At 32.9% G+C, this 17,158-nt stretch overlaps 2 protein-coding genes across 4 annotated transcripts; both read right to left on the bottom strand.

The window, feature by feature from the left end:
* Positions 1-226: 226 nt before the first annotated feature.
* On the bottom strand, positions 227-3,960 carry LOC21402155 (subtilisin-like protease SBT3.6). The gene is made up of 9 exons (XM_010094147.2): positions 3,833-3,960; positions 3,621-3,712; positions 3,390-3,487; positions 3,102-3,257; positions 2,294-2,946; positions 2,136-2,204; positions 1,515-1,655; positions 1,254-1,428; positions 227-915 (listed from the first exon to the last, which is right to left on the bottom strand). The coding sequence occupies exons 1-9, from the start codon at positions 3,953-3,955 to the stop codon at positions 338-340; spliced, it is 2,085 nt and encodes a 694-aa protein (XP_010092449.2). The 5' UTR covers positions 3,956-3,960; the 3' UTR covers positions 227-337.
* Positions 3,961-10,463: 6,503 nt separating this feature from the next.
* Positions 10,464-14,396, bottom strand: LOC21402154 (YTH domain-containing family protein 1). 3 transcript variants are annotated; one of them, XM_024163047.1, is made up of 8 exons: positions 14,274-14,396; positions 13,784-13,910; positions 13,380-13,447; positions 12,689-13,075; positions 12,082-12,606; positions 11,761-11,973; positions 11,481-11,636; positions 10,464-10,563 (listed from the first exon to the last, which is right to left on the bottom strand). In XM_024163047.1, exons 1-8 carry the CDS (start codon positions 14,376-14,378, stop codon positions 10,537-10,539), a joined length of 1,608 nt encoding a protein of 535 aa, XP_024018815.1. In that variant the 5' UTR covers positions 14,379-14,396; the 3' UTR covers positions 10,464-10,536. The 3 variants fall into 3 exon arrangements, with proteins under 3 accessions (XP_024018815.1, XP_010092448.1, XP_024018814.1); XM_010094146.2 differs by lacking the exon at positions 10,464-10,563 and adding an exon at positions 10,893-10,980; XM_024163046.1 differs by lacking the exon at positions 10,464-10,563 and adding an exon at positions 10,893-10,977.
* Positions 14,397-17,158: the final 2,762 nt, after the last annotated feature.

The raw sequence follows: 17,158 nt of genomic DNA, 5'->3' as shown, positions 1-17,158 counted from the left end.
GTTATGGACGAAAACAATAATTTGGCCTATTTATTAACTTATGTAAACTACTAGCCTATTAATTTTAATTCATCTCAAGTCTTGGCCTCTTTTCCTCTTTCTCCCTTATTTAAACTAAGAACTTATCTCGTAATTTATTACCTACTATATGACTAAAACATGATTCAAAGTTTAACATAAAAGGTAATTATAAAAACACTTATTTATTTTTTCAATAAAAGGCCATACATACGACAAAGTCCAAAACAAGATAAAGGGGGATAAACACAATCCTTAAACAGCCAAACCACACGGTAAAATCAGCCCCATATTAATGTACTAATAAACTTGTGACATTTTATTGATCAGAAAATGATTTAAATGCGATGACACGAACTACTATGGGACTCCTCACAAGATGCTTATCATCGCTCCAAGTTAAGCTCCCAAATTTGTAATATCCGTGCAGTTTTTGATTTGAGAAGAAGCTAACTTTGAACGACAAGCTTTTAATGGTTGAATTGAACCTCAAAATTTGGGGTTCAATCGTTATTTTTATGCCTGGAGGAGCCTCGATCACGGCCTTATACACTGAATTTACATCTCCAATGTTTGTCACAGTTCTTGTCACTATTACTTTCTCCCCATTTCTCAGATTTGGGACTGTTATAGAAGGAAGGTTTAAATCCAATGCAGAGAAGCCTTTTCGATTGGAATTGTTTATACTCACGTTGGTTAAAACAGAAATCGATGCATCAAGGAAACCTATAGAGGCGAGAAATTGACAATAATCCTCTATAGTGACATTGTAAATGAGACCAGGATCCAATGCTTTTTCAGGATTAACTAGGCCACCACCCATGTCAAATGGATATGCAAGTTTACGATTTAGACCCTCTACGTATATGTTTGATCCATCTGTTCCAACTTGAGAACCTGCAATTTGCATGAAATTAAAACTAAATTTAGGATTTTTTTTTTCGCTTTCGGTTGCTGTAAAATTGAAAAATTATTTTACTTTTTTTTATCAAAAAATAAAAAATCATAATCAAAGAGAAAATGGGACATCGAAATTAAGTTGGCATTGACCTTCATTTCTATTGGTTAATTAAAATGCAATTCAAAAATTAAAAAAAAAATCAAAAGAAAGTAGGAAATAAAGCAGACAAAAAAAAGTTATAGAGTCATAATAAACATGAAAATAAACTAGATTATATACTTATTTAAGGTTAGTTTAGTGGTTTCGAGTTTTGAGTAATTAAATTTTGACTCACCAGTAGTGACAAGAGCTGATTTTATGGCAGAAGGAGACCAATCCTTATGAACTGATTTGATGAGAGCTACAATCCCTGATACATGTGGACATGCCATTGAAGTTCCTGACATAAATCCATATTTACCTCCTGGTAGTGCAGCCAAGATATCCACTCCCGGGGCGGCTACGTCCGGCTAAACATAAAAATTATGTTTTAAGAATAAATATGTTTATATAGTTAATTATAAAGTTAATTGATATAGAAAGTTAGTGGCTATGCCTTGAGAAATTCCGGGATCAAGGAATTTGGTCCTCTGGATGAGAAAGTCGCTACTTTCGGGGATGGCAATATTCCTGTAACTGTTTTTGGATACCTCAACTTTGCAGTTGGAGAACTATTTTGTTCACTGAGAAGAATAAGCTAGAATTAGTAATATTTTCTTAGTCGTTAATTAGCTAATTTGAAATTTTAATTTTGTTTGAATTGTTCGTTTTTTATTACCTTGCGGTGTTAACGTAGTTTAAAACTTGTGCAGCTGTTGTATAATCAACTTCAACACATGGAATTTTACATTCTCTGTTCGCATCAGAGTAGGGCTGTGCAAGTATGACGCCAACTCCTCCTGCGATACGTACAGCTTCTGATGCATTAGCTACGCTCATTACGTGTATGTCAGTTGATAATGTCGAACAAAGCACTATTTTCCCTTTTGTTAATGTGGAATTCAGATTTCCAGGTAAACATTCCGAGCTTCAACAAAAATATCAAGTACAAACATTAATATTATGTATAGTAAGATCAGGATTAATCAACAAAATAAATCAATTAATATATAGCAGATTAATCGAAATAAATATTAATAGATCAGACGAGGTCTTTTTATGAGGTAGCATTGTTTGCAAGTATGGATTCTGAGGATATCAGGTCAGCAAAAGCATCTTTAGTTTTTTCAAAAGAAAGGGCTTGGCCCTGCAACCAAAAAAAAAAAAAAAAAAAATTTACATCATTAACGTTATTTCAGATGAATTTAATTCAGAATTCAGTTTTCTTTAAATTACCCAGAAAGTGCGGTTATTTCCAAGGGTAATGGCCGTTGGGAAGGCTCTGTCAATTGTGGTGGCTGCAACACTTATGGTCCAAGGAAAGGCGTGTGTAGCAGTTTGCGAGACGGGACCGTCATTCCCGACCGCTGCAACAAAGGTTACACCCTTTGCAGTCGCCAAGAGAGTAGCACGTGCGGTTGGATCCTTATCGAAAGGCAGAAGAGGAACGGGCGAGCCAAGAGAGGCGGATATGATGTCAACGCCGTCGTAAACGGCTTTGTCGATTGCTTTTAGAATATCAGATGAAGCGCCTCCACTTTCCGCCCACAAGGCCTTGTAGATCGCCAAGTGAGCACGAGGCGCTCCGCCTCTCGCCACTCCCGCTGCCAGTCCTTTATAGTTTACATTTTTCACAAAATTCCCAGCGGCAGTTGAAGCTGTGTGAGTTCCATGCCCATGAATATCCCTTGGCGATTTGTGAAGCTGTGTGAGTTCCATGCCCAGATCTTTGACTTCAAGCAATCCTTTCGCGAACCACCGAGCGCCAATGATTTTCTTGTTGCAATTTGTGCTGTTGAATTCTTTGCCCGTTTGGCAGATGCCTTTCCAGCGTTTTGGGATTGGAGGCATGCCATCATCCTTAAAACTTTCAGACTCTGGCCATACACCTAATATGTACATACATACATATATATATATATATGATGCAAATTTGTGTTAAATTTGAGCTCTTTGAAATGTCATTACTACTTTATCGGTTAATATACAATAAAATGATAAAGAAACATAGTGCCTTTAATGTCATTATCCAAATGTATCTAACCTGAATCAATCACGCCGATAATAGTTCCTTGCCCCAGATTGTTAGATAAAGGACTTTGTGGCGAATATTTGTGGGGGACTCCCAAGAAGTCCCAACTTCTAGTCGTATGAGCTTTGACAATGTAGTCTGGAATTACCTTCACAACTCCAGGAATTTCTGCAATCATCAATGTATATATGGTGGTAATATATATACATACCTAGAGTAATATGGATCTTTGAAATAAAATATAAAAGAGAAAAATAAAAGAGGAAGACAGTGATAAAGTTCTTGAGAATTATGACACACTTGCTATAGCTTTGGCCTCGGCGTCTGTTAATCTTGCAGCAATCCCGGAAAAGCCATGTCTATAGCTGTAAAGAATAGACTGCTTCGCAGCTTCCTTGCTTCAGTAATTACAAAATTAAGTAGAGATTAAGAGATTATACTATTTTACATCTATGTATTGTCCATGTTAATATATAATAATAGAAACACTGTAGCAATTTAAATATATATCATATTTATATACATACGTACCTCCCTAAGAAGTCAGATAGCATCTTATAGTGAGACTTTTTAGTTGCTACAGGATCATCATGCTTCTTCTCTCCTAAGAACACAATGTGAACCTGAAATGAAAACGTTGATTCTTTTATAACCAGTACATATATATGTATATGTAGATGTATATATATAGAATAACATATCATGTTTATTTGAAGAATTCATGAGGAATTCATATTTCATACTTTAGTAGAAGTAGCCTCAACGAGAAATAGATTATGGAGAAGGCTTTGTTGAAGCAAGAATAGAGCAAGAACCACAAGAGAGCTAAAGTTGTTTCTTGTGGATTTTGATTTTGTTGGATTCATTTTTTTTTCTTTTCAGCAGAGAGGACTGAGGAGGCTATAGCTTTTTGGTTTTGTCATGCTTATCCTTATGAGTTTGCGCCTTCTTTGCGCACGTGTGAGATTTCATTATAAAAATTGAATAATGTTGCGATTGAGATGATTTTTTTCTACACGTTCATTACGAATAGACGAAAAAAATCTTATCTATATACCATATTAAAATATTTCATAACTATTGAGTTTTTATTAAAATACTATTTAAATATAAATTTAAATTTTGACCCATCTAAACATAAACTTAAATTGATTCTCAATTCAAATCATAACTTAAAATATACACATTTAAATACAAATTTAAATTAGAACATCAACTCAAATTATAGTTAAATATATTTTAACTCAAATTAAGATAACATATGATCATGTTAATTACTAAAATAAGTGGAGCAATAAGGGTGGAGGGATTGAGGACTAGAAAACGAAAAGTAACCTTGTTTAGTTGGGCGGAAAGGTCAGAGGAGTGAAAAGAGGTAGGGACGCACCTATTTCTTTCACGATCTGAATATATACAAATCTAGTTCTTTTAGCATAAGAATTCTGTATTTAATATAGTATATATTTAATATATAATTTATAAATATGTATTGAATATTATATATAAATATAAATATCTGTATCTGTAGATATATAAAAGGCAAAATAATTTGTGTAATATAGTGAAAGAGCACATAATACAAATACAAATCTAACAAAAGGTTAGTATGGAAACATTTTTATTTCTAATTCCAGAGCCCAATTATCTGAAATTTGATCCTAATGTTACGTCAGTCATGTTGCTCAAAACCGTTTGGACCACTTTGGAGTACAATAATAATCATGAACATCCCAGACTAGCTAGGTTGTACCTAGTACTGTTGCACATAATCATTTGTTTGCCTATTTTTATCAAATATAATTCTATTTTTACAATCTGATTTGATTTTAATCAAATTTAATAGTTAGAAAATTAATCATACTAGTATCACAACCTACTCGAGACAGTTTCTTTTTTTCTTATCAATGTTGTTTGCCTAATTTTTTTTTCTTTTTTTTAGGAGTTTCTCCTATAGGACCAAATAAATAGAACTACCGATACTTTTATTTTTAGACGTTTTCAGCTGTCAAATATATATCAAAAACTATATTTGTATTAAAAATTATCTTTGTATCAAAAACTATTTAGTCTGCATATTTTTATAATCTCATTTGATTTTAATCAGATTTAACAGTTAAAAAACTAATATTACCAGTAGAATGGCCTATTAAAGACACTCCCTTTTTTTTTTTATCAATGTTGTTTGCCTAGGTTTTTTTTTTTTTTTTTTTTTTTCTAATCAACATAATCAATGTTGGTTGCCTAGTTATCTGGCTCAAAATTTGCCCTTGTTTTTTTTTTTTAACTACTTGATTTTTTCTTTAATTAATTAATTAAGAAATATTTTTTAATACGCTAACATATCGATATGTTAAATTTAATTTGAATTTTAACTATTTTAAATATTAAAAAAAACTTCATAAATTTTTTCATTATGTAAAAAAAGATTTATAAAATTTTTTAACTTACATTCAATTAATAATAGATGTATCATAATTAAAAGCTTAAATATAAATTAGTTTTAAATTTAAATTAAATTTTAAATTATAAAATTATTAAAAAATAATAAATTAAATGTCAATTTCTGTTAAAAAACTTAACAGATAATTTTTTTTTTATTATTATTCAATTATTCAGGAGGAATAAATGTTACATTTTAAACATTAAAAAATAAAATGTTACAATAAGTATAATTCATAAAGAATATACACATGTCAGCGTATTGATTGGTCTCGTCTATGGCCGATCTGCCTTCACACGTTTTCCTGCCTTAGTGTATGGGTCGGAGAGCCATCAACGTCTATTTTATCGGTTGAGTCAAGAATGGGTTAGAAAAATATGCCACAGAACCTGTGTGCAGTAAAAATAAGGAATATTCTACCTATTAGTGCAGTAAACAGTGGGATGGAAAAATAAGGAATAGAAATTTTCTCGGTATGGCCCTGAAATGAGCTTTCCACTTGGATGACTTTGACTAAATTTTCGACTACTTAATTGACTTCACCTGCTAATTAAGAACGAATAGCTGTAACGCGTATCTACTTATTGTTAGCGTCAACAATGGTGTAGAAAAAAAAAAAGCAATTTACGTGAATGCCAGGAAAAGATCTCACTTTTAGACTACCTGAGGATACTCAATTAGATTTGTTCTTACAATGTCATCAGTCATCTTGTAGATTTTTTTTTTTTTTTAGCAACTTTGGTAGAGTATTTTTGATATTATACAATATTGTTTTTCCTTCTTGATAAAGATATTTTGTATACTTATTATATAGTAATCCAGTGGGATATTTTGTTTATCCTGCCAAATTACTTTTCTTTCTCAACAAAGATAGTAAGCATGTTGGAACCTAGTCGAGTGAAGTGTATTCTGACAGATTATTTCTTCTTGGACAGAGTTTTCTCCAAATACACACACATTGAGAGAGAGTGAGAGAGACATTTGAGAGATTCAAGTTGTAGCAAGAGCGCCATTCTATATGAAAATTGTACGTAAATGGTTAAAGTTATCCTAGTTCTGAAAATGAAAATATGAATGACAGAACCCATTCTCTGGTCTGCCAAAGTTCAGAGATCAGACAAAATTTTATCAGCCTTTATCATTACAGATGTCTTCAGGAGTCCAAGGGAAACATTCATGGACAACAAAAATAGCCAAACTCCTCTCATGCCATTCTCCTTGTATATATACATCATATTGTCTCTGTTAATTATTAATTATTTAATCAAATCCCTTGATATCTTCCCCAAACTCCGGAACAGTAGCCTTTGATCACCGAGATTTCAGTCAGTCTGCCTGATTTTCTCCACCGGCTTCGCCACCTACTCTGCATACATTTAATGCACGTCAAATCTTGGTATAGTTGTCACTTTAGTCTGGACGTGGTTGGGTTCGTCGCCTTCAATTCTTTGGAAGCGATCTTCGCTTACGGCTAGTAAAACATTCGTCTCCATGTCGTGACATTCGTTCTCTCTAGTCGACTCTTTCAGCAGAGTTATTTAATTGTTAAGGGTCGACGTTCATGAATTGCACTCTACTATCACTCCGTATCTTTTTGTCTAAATTATTTTATGCTTTAGTTGCGCCACGTGACGCCCAGCCATTGCCTCATGTGGGGTTTAAGGTTTTACCTCACAACACCTCTCAAAAAGAAAAATTATAAAAAAAAAAAAAAAAAAAAAAGTTGCTAATTGTTTAAGGAGGCAGCCAGTCATTTCAATTTTGGATCAATGCGGCCTGAGAAAATATTGTTCAAATATGGACAAGCGATATCTCCATAATAGTAGTGGGAAATCCTTTCCGTCCCAACATAGAACGGCAGTTAATATATTTGTACGAGTTTGACACATGCATTTTCTATATTTGTGTCCGTTTCACAAGAAGAAACTGTTGTATGCACATGAAACACGAATATTTTTGGAGGTATATATTCATTAAAAAGTTAAATAATGAAAATTAAATTTTAAACAACCAAATTATTATTAATACTATGTAGTATTCAAATATCAATCAATTTTATAATCAGGAAATTAGCTACGGACAGTGAGTGAGAATTAAATGTTTGCTTGTAAATTAATGGAGTTCCTTAACTTACATTGTCTCCGAATCAGAATTTCTGATTATTTTTAAGCCACCACATGCTAAAGACTTGACTTCCAACTAACAACATTTCCGCCAACTGTAAATACATAGCCCGAGAGAGATCTTCTTTTGTCCAAGTCACCAGCAAAATCAGAGTCACAGTACCCTATCACCTCACAGCTTCCAGTAGCATCTCTAGAGTAGTTCAGCTTCAGTTTTGCGGTACCTTTTAGATACCTCAATAACCATTTTACAGCTTGCCAATGGTTTCTTCCAGCTTGCCAATGAGTTCCTTAACTTACAATTACTTCCCTCCACTTCATAATTTGCTTTCTGTCTTCATCGATCTCACCACTTTCCCCCTTCTTCTGCGTCCATTTTCATTCCTCTCTTCCAACTCACCCTTTCCTTCCCAACCTTTTGGTCCACCATTCTTTGTCGACCGAAAGCTCCAATTTTGAAGAAACTTTTTCATCTTTTCCTTCTGTTCACTTTCACATTAGCATGTTTGATTTTTTTTTTTTCCCTTCTATTCACTTTCACATTATTTGGCGACAGCATGTTTGAATTTTTCCTGCTATTCACTTTCACATTAGCATGTATGAAGATTATAACCTCCAAAAAAAATGAATGGCTAAAGTCTCTTTATGCTGATCGATTTCACATTAGCATGAATGTGATGTTCATTGCATTTGCTGCTTACTTGAATGTAAAGAAATTTTATGCAGACATGTGGTTGATGTTCTTACTGATCGTACTTGTTGAAAAAAATTCCATCAAAATATATATTCTAGATCGATGGAGAAAAATTGAAACTTGTTGAAAAAGATTCAACATGTGAGAAATTATCACAAGATTCTGTTGTGAGATCATTTCATGAAGATGATAATCTTAATGCTATATTTTATGATTATCGATGAATATTAATAATAATTAATTGGAAAGCTGCTCCCAAAGTTTATTCGATGAACGTAATACTGTCTAATCTTCTTTCTCAATTTCTTCCTTAGAAGGTTTTAAGGAAGTAAGAAAGGAGAAGATGATCTGTATTTTGAAAAAATCTTTGTATGGACTTCTTAAACAGTCCACTATATAGACAGTGGTCGTATAAAAGGTTTGATACCTTTATACTGTCTAAAGGATTTAAAAGAACAAATTATTAGTATAAATATAATACGTACGTGTAGCTGCATTTGCATGTATGCATGCTAGACTACTCACCCTAAAACCACTGCGCATACGTTATTGAAAAGTTTTGGTCCATAATGATAAATACCCTCTAGACTTGAGTAGTTGAGAAATTCTGACTAGTCAAATTGCTTTTTTGCTTTTTTGCTTTTGTATATCCATATATATCCATATATATATATATATATACACGTAGTATGAGTAATCTCAGACAAAATGATGCATGGTCCATATATAGGAAGCTGAGAAATAATAGACGTGACGTCCAACTCCACTACCTCAAGCCTGAAGATAGTCATAGACGTGACGTCCACTTCGTGTGGAAAACTGGAAACGACACCCGTCTGCTAAGTTGGTGGAAAAATGTCGCTGAGTTGGATGCTTTGTGGGGCCCGCATTTTTGTTGGTGCATTTCTTTCTGATAGCTTTTAAAAAAAAAAAAAAAAAAAAACGAGTTTAAACACTTTTTTCTTTCTCTCTTTCTCGTTTTTTTTCCTTTTTGTCTTTTTAGTTTTTCAAGTCTTTTTAGTTAACTAGTTGAAACACCCCTCGAGTATTGAGTATGTTTCTTTTTTTTTTTTAGACACATACATTTAGAAAAAATAAACATTAGCAAAAAAAAAAAAAAAAAGGCCAACTACACGTAGTTTTTGAAAAACGACATGTATTTTATTCTTTAGGTAAGAAAAACGATAAGTAGTTTTGGTATAGGCTATTTGACGAGTAACTGGAAAAACTACACTAAAGCTGAAAAGATAACACGTTAGTTTTCGATTTTTTTTTTTTTTTTTTTTTGGAGAAACGACACAGATTTAAGCTGAAAAACGACACATTGTTTGGATCGTCTTCAACCTCAGATCAACATGTTTTGAATGACGAAATTAAACAACAGACTCATAGTTTGAGCTTAGAACATCCTTTGAGAAAGAACTTCAAAGTACAAGACTAAAGATACCTGCTGGACATAGGCGAATAAGAGTACTGTTGATGGGGCAAAAAAGGTAGTCTGTTTTGGATCAAAGAAACAGAAGAAAAGAAACAACAACAGAACAATGGACAAGACAACAGACGCTTGGACTGAAAAAACAAAAGAATTCCAAGGAGCCAAGTATGGCTGTGATACCATGTTGAAATTGATTGAATCGCTCAAAGATAACAAAGAGAAAGAGAATAAAGAAGAAAGAGAGAGAGACAGAGGAGATGGAAATGAGACAACTACATTGTAAAAACAACGACTTTGAAATCCTAATGTTGTAAATTTTTGACCAAGAACCCATGGATTACGGGAGCATATTTCAATAATTTGTTCATGGAATTCATCCCAAAAAAAAAAAAAAAAGGTTATTTGTTCATGGGAAAAGTTGCGTACCAATAAAACGAATCCACTTTTTAGCCATCTTTATTATTTATTTATATTTGATTCCCACAACCCTGCATACTTCTTTAGCTCTAAACACAAGCAAAAAAATAAATAAATTATCCAAGTTTGGAATCCCACTTCACATGCTCATCCCACCTTCCATCTCCCCCCCCCGAGAAAAAAAAAAAAAAAAAAAAAAAAAAAAAAAAGATAAACAAATAATTCAAAAAGGAAAAGTAAAGAAAAGAAGACTACCAATTTCTTCATTATTGAGATTGTTGGAACATCAATGTTTTACAGAATCACCACCCACTAACAACCCTTTTTGCCCTTCTAAATTACAATTGTGCCCTTGTAGTCAAGCCCTGAAAACAGGTTTTGTGTGGGGGTGAAAAATGAAGGGTTTACACATTTATGTGGAGAGTCCATTAAATCTATATCTATATAATAGGAAGGAGGGAGGGAGAAAACATAAATATATTTCTGTAACAAACTCCCATTAACCATATCAAGTAACCATATCAAAAGCTACTTTCTAACACCAAATGAGCCCCACTATAGTGATCCCTATTCTATTCTGTCAAGAAAAAGGCTTTAATATTTTCAATTTTTCCATCTGCTTTGAAATTTTTATTCTCTTGAGTAAGGAGCATCAGCATCAAATGTTGTTACAGCTGAGATGACTGATCGATTCTTTTTTTTTTTTTTTTTTCAGGTCAGGTGTTCTTCACATTAGATAGATCTACCGACTGAAAGCCCGCGGTTATTTCGTCCACTTTCTGCTGCAAGAAAATTATATTTTAAACTTAACTACATAATTCCCAATTTGTGTACCATTAGATAGATAGGAGACGAGTATGAGTGGTAAAAGTTTGAAGGAAATGGGGAGAATGGAAATAGTCTCTTCTTCTTATGTATTGTTGTTGTTAAGAATAGAATAAAGTCACTTCTCCACTAGAGAAATTTCAGTGGCAGAACAATCTCCACTTTGCTGCTGCTTGTATTTCGGAACCCTGCTTTAATGTATTCTTACCTACTTGTCTTGCAAAAAGATAATGTGTTGTAGAACCTTAAGATCCTGATAACATATTTATTCCTAATCCTACTAAACCATTATAAATCATTGCACTTCAACAGGCATCCACATAAAGTTATCAACAGTATTAAAAAGATAAATATGCACTCTTTCTTCTTTGTCAAATTGGGATGATGTCACAAAATTTGGTGAAAAAGGAAACGGAAATAAGAACCAGGAAGGAAAGAGAGAAAAGAAGGAGCAAACCTGCAGATCGCGACGACGGGGAAAAGATTGCCTGATCCTCTTTTCTTGCATTATCTTTTGGCGGTTTTCGTAGAAATCAAAGTCATCCAATAAGCATGTACTTGATATATAATTTTTGAAAATACTCATCATTTTGATACCCTGATCAAATTTTACCTGTAAAAGATGCAGTGAGAAAAGGAATCTTAGCCGACATATTCACTAGTAAAACATATAACAGTAGTAGCAACGAAGTTATCTGGAAACTTGTCTACTCAAAATGATAATCAATCAAGCGAACCTCCTGAGTGTCTCTACTATTTGTTACGGGCTTGTTCTCGTTATTCTCGAGTATTATGTGTCGTAATTGTGCATTCGGAACATCTTTGATGATATGCCACTTGACTGGAAAATAACCATTCCACTTGCTCTGTTGCCAGAAATCCATACTCGTATTGAAATCGACTTGGCCGGTCATTTCAGCCACCCCACAGAACTGCCCACTTGCGTTCACCTGACCACGACAATAAAGGATTGAGAATCAAGGCACTGTTCACTGATTTGGGAATAAGAGTTACAATTGAGCTGCACATCAAAATCATGACCACGGTGTAAAGCATACCGAAAAGAAAAGAAAGACGGGACACTTGCTTCCTTTCTCTGTCATCCTCTCTTGTGCGTCTTGATAAGCACTATTGAGCTTCTTATTCCCATTAGGAGTGCTAGTCCACACATTATATTTGATGCTCTTGTGAACATCATCTTCACTGTAAGATTTGATCACGAAGAAAAATGCATGATCATATTTGGTTGAAAACTCAGGGAGGTTATATTGATCCTTCCTGATTGAAGAGGTTATGCTGGTAGAATGTCTAACCTCATCAGCAGCCAGGGATTCACCGGCGTTACCTCCGGACCTCAATGCACCCTTTGCATTGATTGTTCTAGAACCATCATCCTTCTCATCGTGTACATCAACTTCTTTAACACTGTTAACCTTACTTGTTGTTTTCGTTTTTTCAGTACCACCCCATCCCTTCACATTCGCTTTCAAATTAACCGGTTGACTACAGATTGGAAATTTTGCAACAGCGTAGTAACCTTGGGTTGGTAAATCTGGCTGGAAAGTTGAGACAGGAGATGAAGCCTAAAATATCGTTAAAAAAAAATGTCAGCACAAGATTTGAAGAGCAGATTGATACCAAAGAAACAGAAAGATTAAACAATACCTTGTTCAAGGGTTTTAGCTTCTTGTTGTGTCCCGAGAAAACGTCCACTGGTTTCAAAGATGGAGTAATGGAGCCTGAAGAGATATTAGGTTTGGAGGCCGGAATTTCCAAAGCTCCAACATATCCATTTTCAAAAGAGCCATCTCCAACAACAAGAGATGAACCCCAAAGATAGGGTGTCTGCACTAAGTCCCCATGAGGGATTGAAGTCGCGCTAAATTCGGGCGAAGGAATGGGAGATTGAAACACGGGACTTAGAGGAAAGACCTGTTGACCGACATATTGTCCGTCAACACCAATTGTATTAAAGGGTGGTGGATAAGCATCGTATCCAGTATAAAATCCTGGCATCAAATAGACAAGAGATCCTCCATCTGCTTGTAGAACCTGACCCAAAATAAAAGGAAAAAAAAAAAGGACTTTAAGAATTAACATTAATTCATTACTAAAAAGTAAAGATCATGTGAAAGGCTAGTTGTATGGACTCATAACAGTTATTGATAAGCCTTTCTGTTTCATGATCTCATAACACATGGACAATAGAGGCCTCTATCCCTATTCGTGTTAGGAATACAAAAATTATTAAAAACCCTCAAAAAGAACTAAAACTAAAAACAAAAAAAGCAAAAGGTCAAGTCCTTCATGTAAGCATTTAAAAATTAAATTAAAAAAAAAAAAAAAAAAGACTTACAGGGTATTGAGGATCCACTGCATTACCAGCAATGTAGTATCCTTGGTTGTAAAAATCTCCATTGTAACCTGCAAAAATACTATTAGAATGAGAAAGGGGATTAAAGGATTGTATCCTTTCTCCACCTATTCATGTGTTTACGTTCACAGCAATATGAGAAATGCCAATTTGGTGTGGTAAACTTGATTTATAGAGAATGAGAAATCCTTTGAATTGAAATAAACCCCAAACGTTATTAGAATTCCAAATCCCAGAGTTAATAAACACTAGAAAGTGAAATATGAATCAATGATTCCTTTTGTCTTATTTCTTTCATTTCCAAAATGAAATCTTTTCCTTTCCATTAGTATTACACATTCGAAAAAGTAAACATGCCCAAATAAAGTGCTTTTCATGTCCAAAACCTGGATAGTAGTAGCTATAAGCTGCTGTTGTGGTCGGATACGGAGAAGACTGAGAGTGATTGTGATTGTCATGATTTTCTTGAACTGGAGCTATGGAATCTGTTGCAGTTGAAGATGTGGAATGACCCTGAAATTTTAATCAAACCCAATATAGTTCAAATAATCAAATATTTAAGAAACTGATTATGTTTAATGATAATAGTATAATTTCCCATCATGGGTTGTGGAGATTTTGAGCATCAATATCTGAATTAATAACTAAAATGATATGCATATTATATATATATATATATATGAATGTATTGAAAGAATAAAAAACAGTGAAGGTCCATTTGTTGAAAGAATCAAATTAAGGCAGCGCTTATGTTTATTGATTCATCTTTACGTTTATATATATATATATATATGTGTGTGTGTGTGTGTGTACATATATATATATATATATATATATATATACAAGAAATAAAGTAAAGAAGAGAAGAGAGAATACCAGAAGAGTAGAGGAATAATTATCCACTTGCAATTGCATGCAACCTTCTTTCTTCTGTATTTGTTTTTGTTTTTGTTGCTCACTCTGGAACTCAGAAGCAGCCATCTTAATATCTTATCTTATCTCCCAACAAATAATAATCACAAAAAAAAAAAAAAAAAAACAGAGGAATCCCAAAACAGAAAATTAACCCCAGAAAAGAAAAAATTGAGAGAAAACTATATGCATGAAAGTTTTAGTGGGTGTTTTTGAGTTGAAAGTCTGTTTTGTTGTGTTGGATTAAGGAAAACAGAGAAAGAGTTGACTAAATTAAGAGAGAGAAAGAGTGGTGTTTTGTTTTAAGAAAGAACAAAGAATAAAAGTTGAAGAAGAAGAAAAATTAGAAGAAGAAGAAGAAACATAAGGAACAACTTAAACAATACAAATACAAAAGAACACTGTTTTTATCCCTTTCATTTAATTAATTAATGCTTACTGAGTAAGAACTGGTTTTCATTACGTCCAAATACCAAATTCCTTTTCTTTTATATTTATTGTTATTATTGTCGCTTTATTAAAAAAACTTTTTTATTCTTTATTATTGTTGTTGCTTTATTTTTTAAGAGAAAATACCTTCTTTTTTTTTTTGAAAGCGACGGTGGTGAGGCTTCCACGTTTCTCACTCCTCACTACTCTTTTCTTTTTCTTTTCTATCTGTCGCTTGATTGGAAAAAAAAAAAAAAGTAATAAATGAAATAGAAGTATATGTATTCTCATTTTTACCCTTTGAAATATATGTTCAATCCTCATTGCCCCCGTCGCCCGTACTAAGGGCCCGTTTAGTTCGTTGATTCGAGTTTTTAATTTGAATTGAGATGCGCTTTTATGTGAAAGATTTTTAATGTAGTAAAAAAGTTAGATGTGACTGTTTCTGAGAGCTTTTCACTGTAATAAAACTCAAATTTTAAACTCGAATCGGTGAAATGAATGGAGCTTAAAAGTATAAAAAATGTTGTTTCATTGTCATGACGTTGTGAATCAATTATAAGTTGAAAAAAGAATCAAATATTTATTGATCAAGTCAGTTACTCAGTCAAAATTTGATAGATCTTTTAAAGAATTGATTAATGAAAATGGAAATTTTCATTTTTTGGATTTTCATCAAACTTTACTTAATATAAATGATATGAAATTTCAATTCACATTGATATGATATTATTAAAGTGATATAAAAATGACAAAAATAAGAGACATAAGAGTCTATTCTAGTTATTTGGGGTTAGCATTGATTGTTATTCCTTTTCGCGTGTAACACACCAAACGTCAAAAGTTTTCGAGGGTAATTGCGTTACTTGTGAAATATGAAAAAGTTATAAACTAGAACTATCGGGCTAAATAATCATCATTATTCTCTCTCCTGACAAAGTCCTAATTAGCTAGATTAGTGCTATTATTGTTGTTCATGTGATTAGGCTGTCTGAAATTTTCATAACTCAAGCAATGAGATTGCTGTCTTCCTAAATTAATGACATTTCAAATTGTAGCAGAAGAATGCTATAATATAATATTCATATTTTCTTGTAAATTAACTATTATTAGTTATTTTTTATAATAACTATTAGTTTACATTTACAAATTGTCATATTTTTATTCGTATACATACCATCATGCATTACGCAGCAACTTAATAAATCCATTTCTTTTAAATAGTCACTTATAATTTTTTAGTAGCGATGACGTCAAAGAGGGCATATAAAATATATTTTTTTTTCATGTGAAAAAAAAGAGAGAGAAAATATTTATGTATTCTTAAAAGATGGAGAATTGCTTTGTACCTAAAAATTAAAATGATGCCGACCATGTCATGACTAATTTTCTACAATCATGCACCCTTTTATAATTCATTATAGTACAAGTTCCTTATTAATGGCGGCAACTCGTGTTAGTGAGTCGTGTTCGTGTTAACGCGTTTATTAATCGTGTCAGAAAATATCAATCTAAATACAATCTATTTATTAAACGTGTAAAAAATTTCAATCCAAACACGCTCATTTACTGATCGTGCTAATTGTGTTAACCCGTATAACTCATTTAAATTAATATATTGAATAAATAACTAATATAATAATTACTTATTTAATTCGGTCAAGACATGTTTAATATGTTTATTGGTCAATTTATCTTTTCCTTTAAGAAAAATAAATGAATTTTACCTACAAATATTAAAATTCACATTATTTGTATTTAATATGTCATATAAACTTTCATGTTATAACACATATTATTAGATTGCAGATGACACATATAGTTAATCGTGTCAATTCGTGTCACTTCGTGTTAGGAGGTAATGTTGGAAATGTGTCCATAAAGTAGGATGAAATTTATTATTTGTGAAATGACAAATGTCAGACATTATTGTTTTGCTGATTTTATAAAATAAAATAAAGTTATGTTTTAATACATATTCAAGAGTGTTAGTGATATTGCTTAGTCCATAGACTGTTATCAACGAAAGAAGAGTCAGGGAAACCCTGCCGGATAAACTCTTCTGATATAGTTTAAAATAGATATTCGCAGTCTTAGGATCGATTGGGCAATCGAATCCGATTATGACTGTTAGATCGAACCATATGATGCTGGTCTCGGGGCATGGGAGTTGGACTCTGTGGTTGATCTAGACATGCTCACAACATGTTGAATAGACCATGTGACTGATTAGGTTAGAGTAAAAACCGTTTACAGAACTCTAAACCTAATTGTCACAACTTAAGTATATTTGTATAATTATCTCAATCCTGAAGTGAATACATAACTCGACTTAATTTCTCATGATTTTTGATTCACCAGTGAGATTAGTTCACAGTTTTGAACAACATCTCGGCTATTGGGATCATGACAAAATTGAG

This window comes from Morus notabilis, unplaced genomic scaffold, assembly GCF_000414095.1.
Source record: "Morus notabilis unplaced genomic scaffold, ASM41409v2 Scaffold666, whole genome shotgun sequence".
NCBI classification, from domain to species: domain Eukaryota; kingdom Viridiplantae; phylum Streptophyta; class Magnoliopsida; order Rosales; family Moraceae; genus Morus; species Morus notabilis.
This window is presented reverse-complemented; position numbering and strand designations above follow the sequence as displayed.

Bases quoted from the DNA above. Each gene is read 5' to 3' on its own strand.
- LOC21402155 (XM_010094147.2), bottom strand. From the start codon at position 3,955: ATGAATCCAACAAAATCAAAATCCACAAGAAACAACTTTAGCTCTCTT. The intron at 3,713-3,832 runs GTATGAAATATG...TTTTCATTTCAG, and splicing joins TTGAGGCTACTTCTACTAAA to GTTCACATTGTGTTCTTAGG. The intron at 1,429-1,514 runs GCATAGCCACTA...TTTTATGTTTAG, and splicing joins TGATCCCGGAATTTCTCAAG to CCGGACGTAGCCGCCCCGGG.
- LOC21402154 (XM_010094146.2), bottom strand. From the start codon at position 14,378: ATGGCTGCTTCTGAGTTCCAGAGTGAGCAACAAAAACAAAAACAAATA. The intron at 13,911-14,273 runs GTATTCTCTCTT...TTAAAATTTCAG, and splicing joins ATTATTCCTCTACTCTTCTG to GGTCATTCCACATCTTCAAC. The intron at 11,637-11,760 runs GTTCGCTTGATT...CATCTTTTACAG, and splicing joins ATAGTAGAGACACTCAGGAG to GTAAAATTTGATCAGGGTAT.